Raw genomic sequence first — 23,953 nt, 5'->3', positions numbered from 1 at the left:
TGAATTCGTGAGAAATATATAGGCTCACCACATGGGCCGATGCAACGTGGCGCCATTGGGTTCACAGCACGAGCACCTATGCACGACATAGACGAAAATTTGTTCAACTTTCGCTACGTTTGGGGTGCATTAAGGCCAGTGGCTGTTGCCAGTCTTCATACTCTCCGAAACGAAATATTTCGACAAGATATCGCAAAACAGCATATTTGCCATGCTGTCCTAATCTCTCTTGTTACACAGGCTGTACGCCGGCCGGGGTGGCCAAGTGGTTCTAGGCGCAACAGTCTGGAACCGCGCTACCGCTACGATCGCAGGTTCGAATCCTGACTCGGGCATGGATGTGTGTGATGTCCTTAGGTTAGTTAGGTTTAAGTAGTTAAACGTTCTAGGGGACTGATGACCTCAGAAGTTAAGTCGCATAGTGCTCAGAGCCATTTGAACTATTTTTACAGAGGCTGTTCGACTTTTCTCCAGATCTCTCACCTACTGAAAAACATTTGGCCATGGATTCCTGAGGGACTGGTACACCAAAATTTGGTAGCCTTAACGATTACTTAACTGTGACCCAGAGCTGAAGCAGCATGGTATGACGTAGCCACACGTGTCTTCCAAGTTCACCTCGAATCGATACTCAGCGAAGCTTAGAGCCATTGTGCTGTCAGAGATGGCAGCTCTGTGGACGAAATACTACACCCCATACGTCCCTACATCATATACATATTTAATCATGTGTTTATACTTTTTATTATATGTATTCACAATATTTTTTTTAATTGCTTATATCTGCTTTACTAGTATAATAATGTGGTCCAAGGCACAATTCTCATCCGATATTGGAGATTAAGGAAAGGCAAACCTACGTTTCTAGCATTTGTAGACTTGGAGAAAGCCTTTGACAATGTTCAGTAGCATACTCTCTTTCAAATTCTGAAGGGGTAAAATACAGGATGCGAAAAGCTACTTACAATTTGAACGGAAACCAGATGGCAGTTATAAGAGTGTTGGGAAGGGTTGCAGCCTCTCCCCGATGTTATTCAATCTATATACTGAGCAAGCAGTAACGCGAACAAAAGAAAAATTCGCAGTAGGCATTAAAATCCATGGAGAAGAAACATAAACTTTGAAGTTCGCCGATGACATTGTAATTCTGTCAGACAGCAAAAAAATTGGAAGAGCATTTGAACGGAAAGGAAAGTATCTTGAAAGGAGGGTATAAGTTGAACATCAACAAAAGCAAAACGAGGATAATGGAACGTAGTCAATTTAAGTCGGCTGATGCTGAGGGAAATAGATTAGGAGATGAGACACTTAAAGTATTAAAGGAGTTTTGGTATTTCGGGAGCAAACTAACTGATAATGGTCGCAGTAGAGAGGATATAAAATGTAGACTGGCAATGGCAAGGAAAGCGTTTCTGAAGAAGAGAAATTTGTTAACATTGAGTATAGATTTAAGTGTCAGAAAGTCGTTTCTGAAAGTATTTGTATGGAGTGCAGCCGTGTATGAAAGTGAAACGTGGACGATAAATAGTTTGGACAACAAGAGAATAGAAGCATTCGAAATGTGGTGCTACAGAAGAATGCTGAAGTTTAGATGGCTAGATCACATAATGAATGAGGAGGTATTGAATAGAAATGGGGAGAAGAGGAGTTTGTGACACAACTTGACTAGAAGAAGGGACTGGTTGGTAGGACATGTTTTGAGGCATCAAGAAATCACGAATTTAGTATTGGAGGGCAAGGTGGAGGGTAAAAATTGTAGAGGGAGACCAAGAGATGAATACACTAAGCAGATTCAGAAGGATGTACGTTGCAGTAGGTACTGGGAGATGAAGAAGCTTGCACAGGATAGAGTAGCATGGAAAGCTGCATCAAACCTGTCTCAGGACTGAAGACCTCAACAAGAACAGCTCTAACATTCAGAAGGGAATAGGCTATATATATATATATCAGACCCACCATACTTGCTCCGCACACTGCGAGAGGGCTGTACAAGCAATGATCACACGCACGGCACAGCGGACACACCAGGAACCGCGGTGTTGGCCGTCGAATGGCGCTAGCTGCGCAGCATTTGTGCACCGCCGCCGTCAGTGTCAGCCAGTTTGCCGTGGCATACGGAGCTCCATCGCACTCTTTAACACTGGTAGCATGCCGCGACAGCGTGGACGTGAACCGTATGTGCAGTTGACGGACTTTGAGCGAGGGCGTATAGTGGGCATGCGGGAGGCCGGGTGGACGTACCGCCGAATTGCTCAACACGTGGGGCGTGAGGTCTCCACAGTACATCGATGTTGTCGCCAGTGGTCGGCGGAAGGTGCACGTGCCCGTCGACCTGGGACCGGACCGCAGCGACGCACGGATGCACGCCAAGATCGTAGGATCCTACGCAGTGCCGTAGGGGACCGCACCGCCACTTCCCAGCAAATTAGGAACACTGTTGCTCCTGGGGTATCGGCGAGGACCATTCGCAACCGTCTCCATGAAGCTGGGCTACGGTCCCGCACACCGTTAGGCCGTCTTCCGCTCACGCCCCAACATCGTGCAGTCCGCCAGGAAGTTTTATATCAGTGCACACTCCACTGCAGAGTGAAAATCTCATTCTGGAAACATCCTTCAGGCTGTGGCAAAAGCATGTCTCCGTAATATCCTGTCTTCCAGGAGTGCTAGTTTTGCTTCTGTGATGTTTGGAAAGTAGGAGACAAGGTACTGGTGGAAGTAAAGCTGTGTGGAGGGGTTGTGAGTTGTTCTTGGTTAGCTCAGTTGGTGGAGCACTTCCCCGCGAAAGGTGAAGGTCCCGAATTTGAGTCTCGGTACCTCACACAGTTTTAATCTGCCAGGAAGATTGACACTATTCTGTTTAAGTTTGACAATATTCTGTTTATCATCGGCCGTCCCACAACACTATTTATTGTCGAAGTCCTCAGGTAATGTCAATGCTAACAGTGCGCCTGGGTCTGTATCTGGTCCCTAGGAACAGCTCTGATCTTAGCATTGTACAGCATTACAGAATATACACTCCTGGAAATTGAAATAAGAACACCGTGAATTCATTGTCCCAGGAAGGGGAAACTTTATTGACACATTCCTGGGGTCAGATACATCACATGATCACACTGACAAAACCACAGGCACATACACACAGGCAACAGAGCATGCACAATGTCGGCACTAGTACAGTGTATATCCACCTTTCGCAGCAATGCAGGCTGCTATTCTCCCATGGAGACGATCGTAGAGATGCTGGATGTAATCCTGTGGAACGGCTTGCCATGCCATTTCCACCTGGCGCCTCAGTTGGACCAGCGTTCGTGCTGGACCTGCAGACCGCGTGAGACGACGCTTCATCCAGTCCCAAACATGCTCAATGGGGGACAGATGCGGAGATCTTGCTGGCCAGGGTAGTTGACTTACACCTTCTAGAGCACGTTGGGTGGCACGGGATACATGCGGACGTGCATTGTCCTGTTGGAACAGCAAGTTCCCTTGCCGGTCTAGGAATGGTAGAACGATGGGTTCGATGACGGTTTGGATGTACCGCGCACTATTCAGTGTCCCATCGACGATCACCAGAGGTGTACGGCCAGTATAGGAGATCGCTCCCCACCCCATGATGCCGGGTGTTGGCCCTGTGTGCCTCGGTCGTATGCAGTCCTGATTGTGGCGCTCACCTGCACGACGCCAAACACGCATACGACCATCACTGGCACCAAGGCAGAAGCGACTCTCATCGCTGAAGACGACACGTCTCCATTCGTCCCCCCATTCACGCCTGTCGCGACACCACTGGAGGCGGGCTGCACGATGTTGGGGCGTGAGCGGAAGACAGCCTAACGGTGTGCGGGACCGTAGCCCAGCTTCATGGAGACGGTTGCGAATGGTCCTCGCCGATACCCCAGGAGCAACAGTGTCCCTAATTTGCTGGGAAGTGGCGGTGCGGTCCCGTACGGCACTGCGTAGGATCCGACGGTCTTGGCGTGCATCCGTGCTTCGCTGCGGTCCGGTCCCAGGTCGACGGGCACGTGCACCTTCCGCCGACCACTGGCGACAACAGCATTGTACTGTGGAGACCTCACGCCCCACGTGTTGAGCAATTCGGCGGTACGTCCACCCGGCCTCCCGCATGCCCACTATACGCCCTCGCTCAAAGTTCGTCAACTGCACATACGGTTCACGTCCACGCTGTCGCGGCATGCTACCAGTGTTAAAGACTGCGATGGAGCTCCGTATGCCACGGCAAACTGGCTGACACTGACGGCGGCGGTGCACTAATGCTGCGCAGCTAGCGCTATTCGACGGCCAACACCGCGGTTCCTGGTGTGTCCGCTGTGCCGTGCGTGGGATTATTGCTTGTACAGCCCTCTCGCAGTGTCCGGAGCAAGTATGGTGGGTCTGACACACCGGTGTCAATGTGTTCTTTTTTCCATTTCCAGGAGTGTAGTACCAAATATTGAAGCAAGTAACGCAGAAATTATTCTAACGCCAAAGAAAGCAGGTGTTGACAGATGTGAAAATTATCGCACTATCAGTTTAATAAGTCACAGCTGCAAAATACGAACGCGAATTCCTTACAGACGAATGGAAAAACTAGTAGAAGCCGACCTCGGGGAAGATCAGATTGGATTCTGTAGAAATGTTGGAACACGTGAGACAATACTGACCCAACGACTTATCTTAGAAGCTAGATTAAAGAAGGGCAAACCTACGTTTCTAGCATTTGTAGACTTAGAGAAAGCTTTTGACAATGTTGACTGGAATACTCTCTTTCAAATTCTGAAGGAGCCAGGGGTAAAATACAGGGAGCGAAAGGCTATTTACAATTTGTACAGAAACCGGATGGTAGTTATAAGAGTCGAGGGACATGAAAGGGAAGCAGTGGTTGGGAAGGGAGTGAGACAGGGTTGTAGCCTCTCCCCGATGTTATTCAATCTGTATATTGACCAAGCAGTGAAGGAAACAAAAGACAAATTCGGAGTAGGTATTAAAATCCATGGAGAAGAAATAAAAACTTTGAGGTTCGCCGATGACATCGTAATTCTGTCAGTGACAGCAAAGGACTTGGAAGAGCAGTTGAACGGAATGGATAGTGTCTTGAAAGGAGGATATAAGATGAACATCAACAAAAGCCAAACGAGGATAATGGAATGTAGTCGAATTAAGTCGGGTGTCGCTGAGGGAATTAGATAAGGAAATGAGACACTTAAAGTAGTAAAGGAGTTTTGCTATTTGCGGAGCTAAATAACTGATGATGGTCGAAGTAGAGAGGATATAAAATGTAGACTGGCAATGGCAAGGAAAGCGTTTCTGAAGAAGAGAAATTTGTTAACATCGAGTATAGATTTAAGTGTCAGGAAGTCATTTCTGAAAGTATTCGTATGGGGTGTAGCCATGTATGGAAGTGAAACATGTACGATAAATAGTTTGGACAACAAGAGAATAGAAGCTTTCGAAATGTGTTGCTACAGAAGAATGCTGAAGATTAGATGGGTAGATCACATAACTAATGAGGAAGTATTGAATAGGATTGGGGAGATGAGAGGTTTGTGCCACAACTTGACCAGAAGAAGGGATCGGTTGGTAGGACATGTTCTGAGGCATCAAGGGATCTCCAATTTAGTATTGGAGGGCAGCGTGGAGGGTAAAAATCGTAGAGGGAGACCAAGAGATGAATACACTAAGCAGATTCAGAAGGATGTAGGTTGCAGTAGGTACTGGGAGATGAAGAAGCATGCACAGAATAGAGTAGCATGGAGAGCTGCATCAAACCAGTCTCAGGACTGAAGACCACAACAACAACAATTGACAACTTGTGTTATCAGGTTTGGTAAACAGTGCACAATGGAGTATCTGAGACCAGTCTACACAAATAACTTCAGTAAAATGGAAATGACCCTCGCTTCTCCAAAACAAGCAGCATCCCTCATAAAATCCTTAAAACTCAAAGTATTCTCGTGGTTACGATAAAATATTAACGAAGGGTGTTTATGTGACATGAGTTCTTTCTAAATTTATTTGTGTAAACAGTGTCTTATAAGTGAAACATTTCCAGTCTGTCTAAATTATGCCGAATTTTAGCCTTTTTACAATAAAGGGGTGAAACATGTATCGTAACACTATCGACCAGTTTCACGTCTGCCGGATTTTCTCAAAAATATTTGGAATGGTTGTGTTCAGGCATATTCTTAAGCATGTGACAGCAAGTAATACATTGTCCAAGTCACAGCTTTGGTTGCTGAAGGGTTTTGATATAGGGAAATCTATTTAGAATACAATTATAATGCGCGTAATTCGTTAGGTAATAAATTATAGGCTATTGTCATTTCCTGTGACCTGTCAAGTGCCTTTGATTGTACGAATCACAACATTCTCTTTAGTAAATTAGAATATTATGGTGTCACTAGCAGTGTTACATTTTTCGAGTCTTACCTAACTAACAGGAAGCAAAGGGTGCTGTTGCGAAATACCTATGGAGTAAGCAATCAGTCTTTATGTGATTAGGAATTAATTATGTGTAGTGTTCGTCAGTGATTCATCCTGGGTCTCTTGCTTCATCTTGTGTACATTAATGACCTCTCGTCTATGATATGGCCACATGCTACTTTTGTTTTGTTTGCAGATGATGCAAATATGCAATAAATAGCCAGCCTAGTAGATAAGAAATAATAAAATTTTCACTGTCTTTAATAAATGATTGAAAGGCAATTCACTGTCATTAAACTTTGAAAAGTGACGTCCATGCAGTTCAGAACCTGTAAGGGATTTCCTTTCAGCATTTCTATAACATGATAGAAGAGGCTGGCGCTGTTAAATTTCTAGTCTAAACAAATCTGTATTTTCAGTGCAAATGATATCAGATGTTGTAGGTATTAACATAAAAAAAACTTGCATTCTTTGCTTACTTTTATGTCAAATGGGATCATATTTTGGGATAACTCGTCAAACCGAGAAAGAGTTTTACAATACAAAAGGGTGTAATAAAACTCATTTGTGGTGTAATTTCAAGAATATCTTGTAGAAACCTGTTCAAGAAACCAGGTATTCTAACCAGTACTTCTCAGTATGCTTATTCCATAATAAATTTTTTTGCAAATAATATGTCTCTATTTCCAACAAATAGCTCCATACATAGTATCAACGCTAGGATATAAAAACACACATTTTCAATAAATTGCCAGCAACCACTAAAAACTTGCTTTCAGGTACAGTACAGCTTAAACAGAGTTTGAAAGACTTTTTGGTAGACAACTCCTTCTGTTCTATAAGTTAATGTCTTAACAGGGACAGTTTAAGTAAAAATGTCTTTTATATTTCAGCTTTGATAAAACTTCGTCACAACAGTCAAGAGAGGTATTTTGTTTATGATAAATTTATTTAAAATAGCATACCTAAGCTTTCATGCTGCCAGTATATTAATTTTGTAAATATTAGCAGTTCCGGCATACTGTAATGTATTCACATATCTTGCCAATCTCCTGAAAAATTATCAGGGAAGTGAGTATTATATTCCAGTGCTGTATGTTATTTTATGTTGCACTTTCTGACATGCTCCACACCCACGAGAATCATCTCATTTTTGGGATTATGAGTGAAACCTGAATCTAATTTAATGTGATGTAGTCTTGGACTAACACAGCGCCGCTTTTCCGCAGACAGAGTCCAGAGTAATGGGTCGGTCGGACAGCTGGCGATCCAAGCAGGTGCTGATGAAGATGTCGGACGAGGCGCGGGCGAAACGCTCCAAGAGTTGGGGCAGCACCCCCACCAGCTTCCCCTACAGGCGCCTCACGGGCGTATGTAACACCAACTTTTCAAAGTGACTCGTCCCAGTTACTCTGTAGCGTTATCAATTAGTCGCAAGGGCAATTGAAACTTTAAATAACATGTTTTCATAATTACAGTGAGTTTCCACAATAAATCTTCCTTGACTCTGCTGTTCTCCTTAAAAATGAGTTACACCCATGGTACATAAGATCGTAATGACCCAGTGGTCAAAACTCTAGGGGACTGAATGAAGGAGGGGGAGGGGGGCGGAGGGGGGTGTGGGCGTCATGGAATACACCCACTATGTAAAAGATGCATCAAATCCACAATATGGTAATGAGATTTTGTACCACACTTTACATGAAGTTAAGACATTTACTGTTAAGTTCTTTGGATTATATATGTTAAACATTTTCTATAGAATTTAAAAATTTTATTTTCAAAACACACACTTACATATAAAATCAGAAGCTATTCAAGAGATTTTCTCTGTTTAATCTCTTTGAAGATAGCACACAACTTTCATGAAGTTTTTTGAATATATCGAATAGGAGAATTTGAACAACTTTTTCATTATAATTTTGTAAGTAGAATGTAAAATTCCAAGCCCCTTGCCCCATATCTCAGCTTACACTCAAAATCTCAATATTTACTCTTGAGACAACAATTATTTGTTTTGTAAAATTAAATGTACAAAATTTCGTAATTCTGGCTTTTGTAGATTCAGAGAAGAAGCTCATAAACTTTAAAAAACATAATTTCTAGGAAATACAATTTAAATTTCAACCTATCGTTTTATCCTATTCACATATTCAGAAATCCACAGATTTCTACTTAAGGTTCCCTTTCCCTTTAAGGCTTCTCTTCTGGATACTTATTTTGTACTTTCCTCCCTTTACCAAGTCTTCAACTGACTTTTCAGCTACAGAGACGCTCTGTAAATCTGTTTTTCGCATGGCTGGTTTGTTGCTGTTTCAGAGGTCTTGTGTTCACTACCTTCTGCAGACGCAATGTATCCAGTTTTCTGTACACTTTTTGGGATTGTGGCATTATTTAAAGAAGAAAGAATTGAACACTTGTGTATATCTCTTCCAGTGGCACAAGGAAAAACAAGACTAGCTTCTTTACAAAAAAAAAAGCTTGTTTAGCTTGTTTGTTATTGCCTCTATGATATGGAACAGAGTCACAGATGATCTATAACACCAAAGCACGTTTGTTTGAAAGTTATGACGGAATCGTTGCTTTAAAAAGTGGGTATTCCAGGAATGTCGCGTCACACATTTTATTACTTTTCAGGCGCTTCGGATGTGATTTCATCATTGAAACTTTGGGAACTTATTGTCCATGAGGTCTACTAATAAAAAATAAATAAATTGTAAATTGACATTTTTGGCCAATTTCATTTCCTTAATGAAGTATTATTATGTGGAATTTAATATAATTTAATTCTTGTTTCTACCCAATTAAAGCATTATGATGTAACTAATATTGCTACTGATGAAAATTCAACAAAGAAACGTAGATATCTTTGTTTTAAACACAAAGAATATTTCGTAAAAATGTAACGAAGTATCAGTGTATGTTTCTCTTTAGATCATGGTTCAAAATACAATAAAATAATAATGGTTAATTTATTTTCAACAAAGAGCATGACAATGTAAATAAAATATACAGTTATTTCTTTTTGTCGTACAACGTTGATCTAAGTGCATGAAAGTAACAAAGGGCACTCTTCATCTGTGCAATAAAACACTGAACAAGATATGAGAAAGTGATAATGAACAGGTTAGTTGTCAACACAGAACACTTTTAAGAATATAAACAATATATTAGGTTGGTGCGTAAGTTCGTAGCATTTATGTTTTGCATATTGGCGCTCCGATTGCTATGTCTTTATTTATCGATTACCGTTTTCTATTTGTAGTTCCCTGTTTGAGTTTTCGTACTGACATCTTGTTTTCTGGAAATAGCGAATGGAGCTGTTGTTGTTATTGTGGTCTTCAGTCGTGAAACTGGTTTGATGCAGCTCTCCATGCTACTCTATCCTGTGCAAGCTTCTTCATCTCCCAGTACCTACTGCAGCGTACATCCTTCTGCTTAGTGTATTCGTCTCTTGGTCTCCCTCTACGATTTTTACCCTCCACGCTGCCCTCCAATACTAAATTGGTGATCCCTTGAGGCCTCAGAATATGCTCCACCAACCAATCGCTTCTTCTAGTCAAGTTGTGCCACAAATTTGTCTTCTCTCCAATTCTATTCAATACCTCCTCATTAGTTATGTTATCTACTCATCTAATCTTCAGCATTCTTCTGTAGCACCACACTTCGAAAGGTTCTATTCTCTTCTTGTCCAAACTATTTATCGTCCATGTTTCATTTCCATACATGGGAACAATCCCTACAAATACTTTCAGAAACTACTTCCTGACACTTAAATCAATACTCGTTAACAAATTTCTCTTCTTTCCTTGCCATTGCCAGTCTACATTTTATATCCTCTCTACTTCGAACATCATCAGTTATTTTGCTCCCCAAATAGCAAAACTCATTTACTACTTTAAGCATCTCATTTCGTAATCTAATTCCCTCAGCTTCACCCGACTTCATTCGACTACATTCCATTATCCTTGTTTTGCTTTTGTTGATGTTCGTCTTATACCCTCGTTTCAAGACACTGTCCATTCCGTTCAACTGCCTTTCCAAGTCCATTGCTGTCTCTGACAGAATTACAATGTCATCGGCGAACCTCAAAGTTTTTATTTCTTGTCCATGGATTTTAATACCTACTCCGAATTTTCTTTTGTTTCCTTTACTGCTTGCTCAAAATACAGACTGAATAACGTCGGGGAGAGGCTACAACCCTATCTCGCTCCCTTCCCAACCATTGCTTCCATTTCATCTTCCTCGGCTCTTATTACTGCCATCTGCTTTCTGTACAAATTGTAAATAGCCTTTCGCTGCCTGTATTTTACTCCTGCCACCTTCAGAATTTGAAAGCGAGTATTCCAGAGTATTCCAGTCAATTGAGCTGTAGACGCTAGAAAATGGAGTGCCAAGTGGGGAAATAGGAAAACTTTCCCACAGAGACATCTGTTCAGGAGAGGGATGAAAGGAGTGGAGGCGGACAAAAACATTAGAGCTGTATATTGGAATAGTGCCATTTTAGAGAGGACAGCAAGAAAATGGTTTTCTCGTTTTAAAGAGGGTCGTTTTGACATAATTGATTCTCTATGTGCCGGGAGGTCTTTGGGGTTTTATGGTGGTGTTTAAATGCTTTAATTCATAAAAATCTACGTCAATATAGTAGAGCACTTGCAAATGTGATGAACTATGATCATTCCACCATCGCATGACATTTGCATCCAATGGGGAAGGTTCAAAAGTCACAAAAATCAACGTTGATCGTATGTGCATCTCTGCTTGCTCGTCATCAGTTGGCTCTAGAACAATGCCGACCATTCCTATCCTGCATCGTTAATGGTGTCCGTATGCTAACATGAGGAAAAGAATGGAATGGTGGCGCCCAAACGAAGCAGCAACTCCCCATGCAAAGACCTGTGCACATCCACAAAAGACGAAGTTATGCATCTTGTGGAACAGCAACGGCGTGGTGTTCTACGAGATGCTTCCCCGAGGTATAACCATCACAGCTGACATTTATTGTCGACAGCTGAGAAGTCTTGCACAAGAAATCCAAGAACAACGACCAGGAAGACTGTGCGAAGTGCTGCTACTCCACAATAACGTTCGCACGCGTGCCTCTAGACTGACGAAGAATACTACACAGGAGTTGGGTTGGGAAGTCGTTCCGTTCCCACCTCATTCACCTCACCTTGCGCCCTCAGATCTTCACCTTTTCCGCTCTCTATCGAACAACATTCGAGGAACTTCTTTTTCGGGTGGAAATGTGCTCCGAACATGGCTCGACAACTTCTTCGCCTGAAAACCACGTGGATTCTACAGTCGCTGATTCTGGAAGTTACCCCGGCGTTGGTAGCCTGTTGTAAATAGCGAAGGAGAATATATTATTGATAACTAAAGTCTCTGTCATGTGTTTATTAAACTTGTGGAAGAACCTTACGAAGTCATGCACCAGCCTAACATACGAGTGTACGTCTTTCTGTACATCTGACAAATCATGTGTTTGTTCAGTGCAAATCGTTCATAAAAATACAAGTAAATAAAAGTGGACATGTTAGTTTTAGACAATGATTATTTGTTACAGTTTGGGCAGTAATATGCAGTATCACCTGTACAAACATGTTTCTCACAATCCGAACTCTATAAGAGTCTTATTTTCACAACTACATGGGCAAAGTTAATATCTGACACGTTTGCAGCTTCACATGGAGCTGCTACAGCTTGGTATAGAGCCCAATAGAGACTGATCCTGCGCCTGTATCTTTCACATAACAGCAGTGGATGTTGCATTTCGAGACAACGTTTTCCCGGCTTCTACATCTACATCCACACTCCGCAAGCCACCTGGCGGCGTGGGGCCGAGGGTACTTTGAGTACATCTATCGGTTCTCCCTTCTTTTCCAATCTCGTATTGTTCGTGGAAAGAAGGATTGTCGGTATGCCTCTGTGTGGGCTCTAATCTCTGATTTCATCCTCATGGTCTCTTCGCGAGATATACGAATGAGGGAACAATATACTGCTTGACTGCTCGGTGAAGGTATGTTCTTGGAGCTTCAACAAAATCCCGTACCGAGTTACTGATCGTCTCTCCTGCAGAACATTCCACTGGAGTTTACCTATCATCTCCGTAACGCTTTCGCGATTACTAAATGATCCTGTAACGAAGCACGCTGCTCTCCGTTGGATCTTCTCTATCTCCTCCATCAACTCCACCAGCTACGGATCCCACACTGGTAAGCAATATTCAAGCAGTGGGCGAACACGTATACTGTAACTTACTTCCTTTCTCTTCCGATTGCATTTCCTTAGGATTCTTCCAATGAATCTCAGTCTGGCATCTGCTTTACCGACGATCAACTTTATATGCTCATTCCGTTTTAAATCACTCCTAATGCACACTCACATATAATTTATGAAATTAACTGCTTCCAGTTGTTGACCTGCTATATTATAGCTAAATCATAAAAGATTTTTGTTTCTTTGTATTCGCAGCACATTACACTTGACTACACTGAGATTCAATTGCCATTCCCTGCACCATGCGTCAATTAGTTGCAGATGCTCCTGCATTTCATCATTCGCAAAAAATCTCAGTGAACTTCCGATGTTATCCACAAGGTCATTTATGTATATTGTGAATAGTAACGGTCCTACGACACTCCCCTGTGGCACACCTGAAATCACTCTTACTTCGGAAGACTTCTCTCCATTGAGAATGACATGCTGCGTTCTGTTATCTAGGAACTCTTCAATCCAATCACACAATTGGTCTGATAGTCCATACGCTCTTACTTTGTTCATTAAACGACTGTGGGGAACTGTATCGAATGCCTTGCGGAAGTCAAGAAACACGGCATCTACCTGGGAACCTGTGTCTATGGCCCTCTGAGTCTCGTGGACGAATAGCCCGAGCTGGGTTTCACACGATCGTCTGTTTCTAAATCCATGCTGATTCCTACAGAATAGATTTCTAGTCTCCAGGAAATTCATTATACTTGAACATAATACGTGTTCCAAAATTCTACAAGTGATCGACTTCAGTGTACGAAGTAGCAAGAGCTCTTCCTAGCTCCTCGAGCAATATTCTTCTTTCGTCCAGAATATTTCTGTTTGAACTCTTGACTGATTTCTTTCCACAGTACAAAAGCGTTGCAAACATCAGTATCAAGCATATTGTAGAATACAATTACAGGCCAACGATTGGTTATTCTCTTGCACGTGTTTGGGGTAATAAGCTGGTCCAGGGTGTCAACTGCACCATCCGTCATACTGCTGAATAGCATCATTTTTGGCTTTTTATCTTGTCTCTTGCTTATTTCCTTATCATTATGAATTGGGCTCACCAGTACAATTTCCTATTTTTCTTTGTACTCGAGAATACTTCTTAGTATCTTTCATGATACAGAATTCTGAACTGTGGACGCCTTTACGTGATAAAGTAGGCAGCTGTGTCTGTTGTGTTCTAACTGTCCACGAAGTTATCAGATGTAACATTCTTCCATCTTAGCCCATATGTCAGATCCACAACAGCAAGCAAATCTTAGTTTTTCTCATGTGCCACGGCAGGTGGTTTTCCAGTGAAGATTTGTGTTTTTAGAGCATGCGAACTAGCACCCGTCCATCAGACTTACCAGCAAAACGTAACACTCGAGAGATACGAAAGAGCATCTTCCAGTGACAACGTAGCAGGAAAGATTGTTCTACCCGAGTCTGGATCCCATAAGCGGCTTTTTGAATCACCATACCATTTATAAACGCCAGCAAGCGACAGTACGCCAATACATGCTTCAGATGTAATTTCATCTAAATCTTCCCTTTTGTCGCAATACGCTCTTCGGCCCTCAATACTAGTCATTTGTAACATATTACTACAAAGAGTTTCGTTCTTAATTAACTGAAATGCGGATCTGATATCAGTTACTCTGGATGTAGCATATTTGGTAGGACCAGGTGTTCCTTTCATTAAGTTTACACTGGATGCCTTTCCATGATGTGGAAAGGGTACCAAACTCCAACTGTGGTTCTTCTGACTAAAATACTCCTTCAGCTTGCACATTGTCACTACTAACGTCATTGTCTGAAGCACAATCTTTCGATTCTGATATAAACTGAATGATGTCTTCACCAGTAGAGTTTACATCACCTGCAACATGCTTCTCACTATCAGATGCATTTCCTATTGCTGTAAATCTCTTTCTGCTAGACGATATGTTTCGTGATAACAGGCCACCATTATTTAGACTACGTCAAAAGCTGACAACATAAAGTCTTCTTTCAATCGGACGTAGCTGATTTCTTACTCTCCAACATTTACATCTTCGAAAACGTAGTGCCTATTGTTTCCAAAGTAAACAGTGACCTTTATTGTTATGTACATTGGTATGTACATGGATTTGGATATAGTGGAACGAGAAACTCAATGAAAGAATGCATGAATGACTATTAATAGCCGTCGGATCATTATGACCAGACGAACGTAAGTGTAACAGTTTCAACGGTAAAAAAAGGAGGAAAAGAACCAGTACGAGAACAACTCACTCTCTGTTTCCATTATCAATCCAATCGCTACACCAGAACTGCCTCTGTGGTGACTTTAAGCCAAATTGAACGTCATCTAACACATCCTCAGTTTTCTTTTCCATTCTTTGTACATTATTCTTGTCAGCAAAATCAAACAATGGAAACTCCTGAATGGAATGTAATAATATTATGAAAAGGATAATTGCTGCTCGCCATACAGCGGAGATGCTGAGTCGCAGATAGGCACAACAGAAAGACTGTCAGAAAGTGAGCTTTCGGTCGGCAAGGGCTTTGTCGAAAAGAGACGACTTACACAAACACACTCACGCGAACACAAATCAGCAGCCAGGGGGAGTGGTTATGTGTGTGTGTGAGCTGCATTTGCCTAAGTGTGTATGAGTGCGTTTTGTCTATTTCCGACGAAGGCCTTGTTGATCGAAAGACCACTTTCCGACAGTCTTTTTGTTGTGCCTATATGTGACTCAGAGTCTCCGCTGTAAGGTGAGTGGCAACTGTCTTTTTCGTAACATTTTTTCATTCTTGTCAGCAACTTGGATGGATTAGCCGTTAAGCTGATGGTGCGATAGTTCTCCAACTTACTTTCCCACTGCAGTCTTAATATTGACAACCTTGTTTTCAGTTTCACCAAAGTTTGTTTCGACCTGTCCTTGAGACGACCATTCTTCTCTATTTCTTCACATTTTCCCCTGCAGCCATTTCATCTTGACTTCCCTGTACTTTGTATTTAGTTGTTCCTAAGTGACTTATAATTCTGTATTCCTGAATTTCCTTCATCACTTCTATACTCTCTTCTTTCGTCGATCACTTGAAGCATTTATTCCGTTACCTAAAGTTTCCTCGCAGTTCTGCATGTCCCTCCAACTTCTGTGGTTGCTCTTTCAAGTGATGTGCATTACTCTTCAACTGAACTGCCTAGAGCGGTATTCATTAGCGAAGTATCTATAGCCTCAGAAGAAGTAAAACACATTTCATCGTTCCTCATTACTTTAGTATACCACTTTTTCGTAGACTAACTCTTGTCTACTATTCTCTGAAACTTCAGCCTACTCTTCAACATTACTAAATTGCCATCCGAGTCTATATCTGCTCCTGGCTATGCCTTACAAATCACTATCTGATTTCGGAATCTCTGATTATGATGTAATCCAACTGAAATCCTCCAGAACTCGAGGCCTTTATCAACTATACCACTTCGTTCACTTCCCTGGCTCTCACTATATCTATACTGATCATCTTTTCATCTTTTAAGGACAGTTTCCCACCCGGGATGTAAGAGCTTGCCCTGTAACTCTCACCACTGCTTCGTCTTCTTTGACGAAGACACTAGCAGAACGAAGGTGACTATTCATACCGGCAGCCCTTCGTCGCCGTTGGTGAATCTTTTATTGAAAATTTAAAGTGTGGTTGGGTTAGAACCCGGAAAACAGGGTGTTCTGATCATTAGACAGTGCGTCTAACACGTTAGCAGGAGATGATATACGATCCATCACTCAACCTTAGTGTGGTACAGAAACGAGTTAAGTATTTGACCACGAAAATCTTTGACCTCCTTCCTAGTGATGTAAGGGATTTAAGAAGAAGGAAATTAAACTGAAACTCAAACTGAAGTTATGTCTTTTTCACTACTCCTACCCCATATTGTTAGGTATTAACAACTTAGTGACTGAAGAGGAGGAGGAGATTAGTGTATAACTTTTCGTCGACAATGAGTCATTAGAGACGGAGCACAAGCTCGGATTAGGGAAGGACTGGGAAGGAAACCGGCAGTGCCCTTTCAAAGAAACCATCCCAGCATTTGCCTGAAACTATTTAGGAAAATCGCGGAAAACCTATATCAGGATGGCTGAAGACGGGTTTTAACCATCGTCCTCCCGAATACGACCCCACTGTGTATGACAAAAGAACGTAGTTTACAAGAATCATGTAATTGGTAAACTGACAGGACGATTCCGTGATGATGTTACAAACTTTCAGGGATGATGGAGAGGGGTAAATGTATCAATATAAGGTAAGAGATTCTGGTCCGGAAACGAACGAGTCGAAAGGTAAAAGCGAAAATCGTTCTGATACCTCTGACTGTGGAAAACAAGTATGGGTACTTTTGTCGCTAAGATTATTAGGTGGTAGTACGGACCAAAACAAGAAGGTCTAAAACGCATGCGTTAAGAGCTATGAGCACGTATGTATCTTCGCTGGAAAAATGAAACCAACTTTTTCACCAACTGCTGTTTGGGCAGATATTTTATTTGTTTTCACATGAATCCTCTAGGTTCAAAAGGCCCTATCACCCATTTCACCACAGTGTTGAAAACACGTATATTTTTGATTATTATAATTTACACATAGAGAATTGCATATTTATACTGTAAGGAACATACATTGAGAGTTCAACAAGAAGGAATAGCAATCGAAATACTTAAAACAGCACTGTAACACGTACTAAATTACTATGAAATATTTCCTTGGAGGAACTTAAAACTCAACTATTGGCTGGCATAGGGGATTTTTAAGACCCACCAAGGAAATGTAGTGGGTGGATACAGAGTGTTTTGAAATTCTGTTTTTTGCCTTGTTTCACAATTTTATAATTACAGTTACTGTACAACTTACGTTTCGAGTTATAAGCCCATTTTCAAGTACAGGGTTTATAAGCCAAAATCTAGGTTGTGCAGGAACATTCATAATAAAATTGCGAAACAAGGTAAAAAACAGTGTTTGTTTCGTTAATTTACAATGTTTCATCAACAACCCACAATTGATTCAAAGAAAATGATTTTGAAATTCTTGAAATAATCTTTAGACAGCACAGAAACGAATACAAAATTTCTTTATTTTAACACATTTACATGTGAACACCCAGTCTGAAACTACACGATCAATATTGGATCAGTCTGTGTATTTCAAGAATAGCAGTCATCACTTTCAGCATCATCAGACACCTTTTGCAAAGCGCACTGTATTTCCTTGTAATACTCCTGGATCTCAATGTTCCTCCAGTTACTACCAAAATATTTCGTTGACAAGTTGCCCACATTTGACACACTGTTTAGATTCTGTTACATATGATTTGTTTTGATTGAAGCTGGTTTGATACCTGATTCTGATTTACTCTTCTTTGTTACATACCTTGCTACATCGCTGTTTGGCTGTTCCCCTTGATGTTTTACGTTTGGCGAAGTTTTTGAAATGTTAAATCTTTTGCACTGACTTAATATGAAGTGCTATCATCAATATTTTTGAAATACCAGTGTTGTAATAAAATTTAGTTGGCCTGCCACAATAATGTGTCATTTTCTTTATAAAGTCCTCTTAGGAGATTAAGAGAAATACAAAAACGTAGGTCATTTTAAAGAGGATAGTCTCTTCTGAATCTGTAATTTTAAAGAGAAAGGTGACTCCTGTTTCAGCGTATAAAAAAACCAACAAGCAAATTTTCGTAATTTTCTGGATCTATACTCCCGTAGTATGATGCTATGATTAAGCTTAAGTTATTTATAACTTACCACGTAATACACCGACGGAAAAAAGTCGCGACGCCAAGGAGGAGTAATGCGACAGAAACGAAAGATGGTAGGCATCTTTCTACATATGAAAGACATGTCTATTCAAAATTCATGCAAATCAGATAAGATACGGGTTAGTAGCGCCACTATGAGGATGCAAATCAGTTTTACCCTAAATACACGCTGTATAGGTCGTCAGCGTTACTTACCTTTCAGACTGCACGTGCTGAGTTGATTTTAGTCAAAAATGCCTTTAAGGTGACAAGGACGCCATTGCCAGCACCTCACTGAGTTTAGATACCTTAGGGGTTGCGAAGCAACTCAAATCGCTTGATACGGGCAAGTCTTCAGGTCCAGATTGTATACCGATTAGGTTCCTTTCAGATTACGCTGTTACAATAGCTCCCTACTTAGCACTCATATACAACCGCTCGCCCACTGATAGATCTGTACCTACAGATTGGAAAATTGCGCAGGTCGCACCAGTGTTTAGGAAGGGTACTAGGAGTAATCCATCTAACTACAGACCTATATCATTGACGTCTGTTTGCAGTAGTGTTTTGGAGCATATACTGTATTCAAACATTATGAATCACCTCGAAGTTTGATACGGAATCAGCATGGTTTCAGAAAACATCGTTCTTGTGCAACGCAGCTAGCTCTTTATTCACACGAAGTAATGGCCGCTATCGACAGGGGATCTCAAGTTGATTCCGTATTTCTAGATTTCCGGAAAGCTTTTGACACCGTTCCTCACAAGCGACTTCTAATCAAGCTGCGGACCTATGGAGTATCGTCTCAGATGTGTGACTGGATTCGTGATTTCCTGTCAGGAAGGTCGCAATTAGTAGTAATAGACGGCAAATCATAGAGTAAAACTGAAGTGATATCAGGTGTTCCCCAGGGAAGCGTCCTGGGACCTCTGCTGTTCCTGATCTATATAAATGACCTGGGTGACAATCTGAGCAGTTCTCTTACATGATGCTGTAATTTACAATCTAGTAAGGTTACCCGAAGACCAGTATCAGTTGCAAAGCGATTTAGAAAAGATTGCTGTATGGTGTGGCAGGTGGCAGTTGACGCTAAATAACGAAAAGTGTGAGGTGATCCACATGAGTTCCAAAAGAAATCCGTTGGAATTCGATTACTCTATAAATAGTACAATTCTCAAGGCTGTCAATTTCTAAACATTCATGGTGGTGTCTGTTTGTACTATATCGTGTCTCCCTACCACTTTCGCGCAACGACGCTCTGAGCGTGTTTTTTAGGGAATTAACTCGTTTGAACCTGGGACCTGTTGCTGGTAAGGAGACGCCAGACCACACATGACATGTAGAATTCAGAAGAGTTCAGTGAGACTAGTGATGATATAACCAAATACTAAATGATCTCAGCGTCAGCTCCACTGCACTCCCTGTAAAAGAATCTTAATTCTAACTAAACATAGTGGAAAGGGTTCAAGGCTTTCCTATTTTTAGTTAGCTGGTAAAATAACGTCGAAAAAGCAGTTAAGTTTACCATTGGAAATTTATTCTAATCACAAAACATCGTTTACAAATTGCACTATTGATAAAAGGAAATGTTTTAATACAGGATGGTAAAAACCAACTGCGTTCAACAAAAATGTGAACGAATATTCCCTAAAAGGGTTTCCAAGTTCTACAATCGATTGAAGGATGACCTATGCCAAATCACATCTATAATCTAGGTTTAATTTAAGTTTCACAAAAGAGAAAACTATCAAAATGGTCTACAGTGACCCTCAGTTATCTTTAATTACTTATTTAACTTAACTCGCTTTTGCCGACACAGGACTCAGATTCGGAGTTTTGCCCGCCTCCTCGACGCCTGGCCGAGAAGATTAAGAGGGTCGTCGTGGATATGGACGAGGAGACTCCGCGCCACAGGGACCGCAGAAGCAGCCGAGTTAACGTAAGTCGCGCCTGCTGTGCTGGCATGTGTCCCCCTGAGGGTGTGCACTCCAATGTGAAGTAGTCACAGCCTCTTGTAGTTTACAGACTTATTTTTACAATATGTTTCAAAAATAATGGCATCACTTGAACAATATATATTTGTTGACGGACACTTGGCACGAAATAGGGACAAATTGAAAGATATCCATGAAAATCTTATATTTCTTCAATCATTTCCTTCAGCTAGTTGTCAACAGTGCCCTCACGTTTCACAAAATTCGTAACACAAAGTTTTCTGGGGTTGTTTCATTGTACTACCGGGTTCAGTTACAAACCATCATCTGGAAGGAATCTCGTACAAAACGACCTCACGTATTGTTCTTGTTGTTGAAGTTGTGGTCTTCATTCCAGAGAATGGTTTGATGCGCCTCTCCATGCTACTTCATCCCGTGCAAGCCTCTTCATCTACAAATAACTACTGCAACCTACATCCTTCTGATTCTGCTTAGTGTATTCATCTCTTGGTCTCCCTCTACGACTTTTACCCTTTACGTTGCCCTCCAATACTAAACTGGTGATCTCTTGATGTCTCAGAACATGTCCTATCAACCGATCCCTTCTTCTAGTCAAACTGTGCGACAAATTCCTCTTCTCCCCAATTCTGTTCAGTACCTCCTCATTAGTCACGTGATCTACCCATCTAATCTTCAGCATTCTTCTGTAGCATGAGGTTTCAAAAGCTTCTATTGTCCTCTTGTCTAAACTACTTCTCGTCCATGTTTCACTTCCATACATGGCTACACACTATACAAATACTTTCAGAAAAGACTTCCTGACACGTAAATCTATACTCGATGTTAACAAATTTGTCTTCTTCAGAAACGCTTTCCTTGCCATTGCCAGTCTCCATTTTATGTCCTCTCTACTTCGGCCATTATCAGTTATTTTTCTCCCGAAACAGCAAAACCCATCTACTACTTTTAGAGTCTAATTTCCCAATATAATTCCCTCAGTATCACCTGATTTAATTTGACTACATTTCATTATCCTCGCTCTGCTTTTGTTGATGTTCACCTTATCCTCCTCTAATACACTGTCCATTCTGTTCAACTTACACATTACGGGAATAGAAATATAAAAATGCAGTTATTGACACATTAATTGAGAAATATACATCAATTAGGCTCAAGTTGAAAAAAATTCGTATTTCCATTTTCTTAACATGTAAGGTATTTTTATTCCAGTTTCGTACCAGATGATGGTTTGTAACTGAAACCGGTAGAACCATAAACGAATCCAAGACAACTTAGCGTTCTGAATTTTGTGAACTACACTTTTTATCGTTATGTAGCTGCCATGTACCAGATGATGGTCTGTAACTGAAATCGGTAGAACCATAAAAGAAACGAATACAACTTAGCGTTATGAATATTGTGAATTACACTTTTTATCGTTATGTAGTTGCCATTGCTCTATGACACGATTATAAAACATTCTAAATTACGAAGGAAGGGCATTTCGAGAAGCAAATGCTGTGTTGATACAATGGGGGGTGATCTGGAGGTCTACGAAAACGCCGCTAGATAGTACCAGTTACATTGATCGTGTCTTGAAGCACGATGTCGCTCGTTCAAACGGAACGTGATTGAACAGAAGTGTGTTTCAGTGATTCTGGTCCAGCATGCTTTTCGCGGGAGTTTTCCGGATTCCTCTTCCTGTGATGAGCAACATTTGTCCTAGAAAGGTGCTCACAGTTACGAATATAGTCAACCATCATCTGTCTAATGGAATAACGACAGTGAAAATTTTTGGTTGTATTCATGTCGAGTCTCCAGCCGGATCATATCTTCATTTGGACACAATATTTCGGTGGTCCACCTGCCTGCCATCTTCAGGTAAGTATGCTGTCGCACTATCTCGCAGGAACTGAAACCAAACAATTTTTTTTCTTTATTATATTCCAATGCCCCATATGGGGCAGGCTGGCAGCAGCATAGGTGCCGTTCTTCAGCCGCGAGACAGTACATAACAGGAAGACATTTAAAACGAGATAAAGTAGGAAATACGGCGAAACAAAGATACAAAATGTGGGAACATAATGGAAGATAGCGTAAAAAGGGGGCGACTGTAAAAATGGCGATTAAAATCTAAAATCTGTACACAAAAACCACACACTGTGATGATTAAAAGAAACACCATCACTACAGGAACACTATGTACAAGTCCAGCACACTATTAAAATCACAGCTTTTGACACCATGGGAGAACAGCACCAAACACAACACTGACATAGTACACTTATGACAATGAACAAACTGAAAGGATCTGCCAGGGTTACAGGGATGAGTGAGAATGGAAGATAGGAGAAGGGGCGGTGCTAGAGGGAGGAAGAGGGTGACAAGGGTGGGGTCGTGCTGAAGGGGACTGGGGAGGGAAGGACAGGGGAGGGAAACATCCGAGGAGGGGATGCTGAGACTCGGGGGAGGGGGAAAATGCACTCTGGGAGAAGGAGGGGAGAGGAAAAGGGGCCCTGGGGAAGGGAGTGGGGGGGTGGGGGGGGAAGGCCGGGAAACAGTTGGTCTGAAGTTCAGATGTCATGGCAAAATTCAACATCTGGGAGGAGAGTTGCTCGAAATTTCCCTCAAAATTTCCCTGACGGAGATGGAGGGTGTGGAGGTGGAGAGAGGGATGGATACGTGATAGAGGTGCAGCACAGCAACAGGTGAGGGAAGGAGGACACCAGGGGCTGGGAGGAGACGGGGAATCAAGCCCACAGACGTTGTAAAGGATGTGGATATGTTGGAGAAAAGGAAGAGGATGGAGAAGGGGATGATGTCATACAAGAGTCATGTGGGGGAAGGAAGGTGGATACAGAAGGCATAATCAAACACGACACAGAGGCTCCTTTATACAATGACCGTGGGTCCACTGCACGTGTGTGAACATGACTGCCCTCTAGTGACAGGTACAAAAGTGCACCACTGGTGAAAGCTGGCGGAACTGATACCACTGGTGCACTGTTGTGCCTATCGCTAGAGGCCAGTCACGTTAGCACACGCGCAGTGGACCACAGTCGGTGTATAAAGGAGCTGATGCAGCATGTTTGATTCAGTTACAGCTTCCAGCGAGACAATGCGATGGCCTACTCACCTGAAGATGGCGGCAAGGTGGACTGCCGAAATATTGTGTCCAGTTGACGGTACGTTCTGGCTGGAGACCCAACATGAATACAGCCAATTATTATACCAGGAAAGTTTCCGGGTTCACAATGAAAAATTTTGCCAGACTGGGATTTGAACATGGGTTGCCTGCTTATAGCGATAAGCGGAATCTGTGTTAGAGTCCCATTCTGCCACAAATTTTCATTGTTGTCACTCCATGATACAGCTGATGGTTGTCAATATTCGCAACTGCAAATACATTTAATGTACTTCAAAACTACTGTAGTGGCCATAGTACCTGTTCCTTTGGACATGCACTCATGCTGACGTGGAGTTGCTCACTACCCTGGGCAAAAGGAGATCTAACAGGATATTAGGAGGTATCCATGACTTTTATCACTTCAATATATGTTTTGCTGTAGCTGACTTCTGAGCT

The 23,953-nt window shown here is 41.8% G+C and overlaps 1 protein-coding gene across 1 annotated transcript in view; it reads left to right on the top strand.

The window, feature by feature from the left end:
• Window positions 1-23,953, top strand: part of LOC126290095 (uncharacterized) — an 84,257-nt gene that overhangs the window by 37,753 nt on the left and 22,551 nt on the right. Inside the window, exons 5-6 of the mRNA XM_049984907.1 lie at window positions 7,647-7,787; window positions 20,256-20,375. Of these exons, the coding sequence (XP_049840864.1) occupies window positions 7,647-7,787; window positions 20,256-20,375 (261 nt within the window). The remainder of the gene's footprint in view (window positions 1-7,646; window positions 7,788-20,255; window positions 20,376-23,953) is intronic.

The sequence above is a fragment of the Schistocerca gregaria genome, chromosome 1 (assembly GCF_023897955.1).
Source record: "Schistocerca gregaria isolate iqSchGreg1 chromosome 1, iqSchGreg1.2, whole genome shotgun sequence".
Lineage (NCBI taxonomy): Eukaryota > Metazoa > Arthropoda > Insecta > Orthoptera > Acrididae > Schistocerca > Schistocerca gregaria.
Note: the sequence above shows the minus strand (reverse complement) of the source record. Positions and strands in the feature narration are given on the sequence as shown.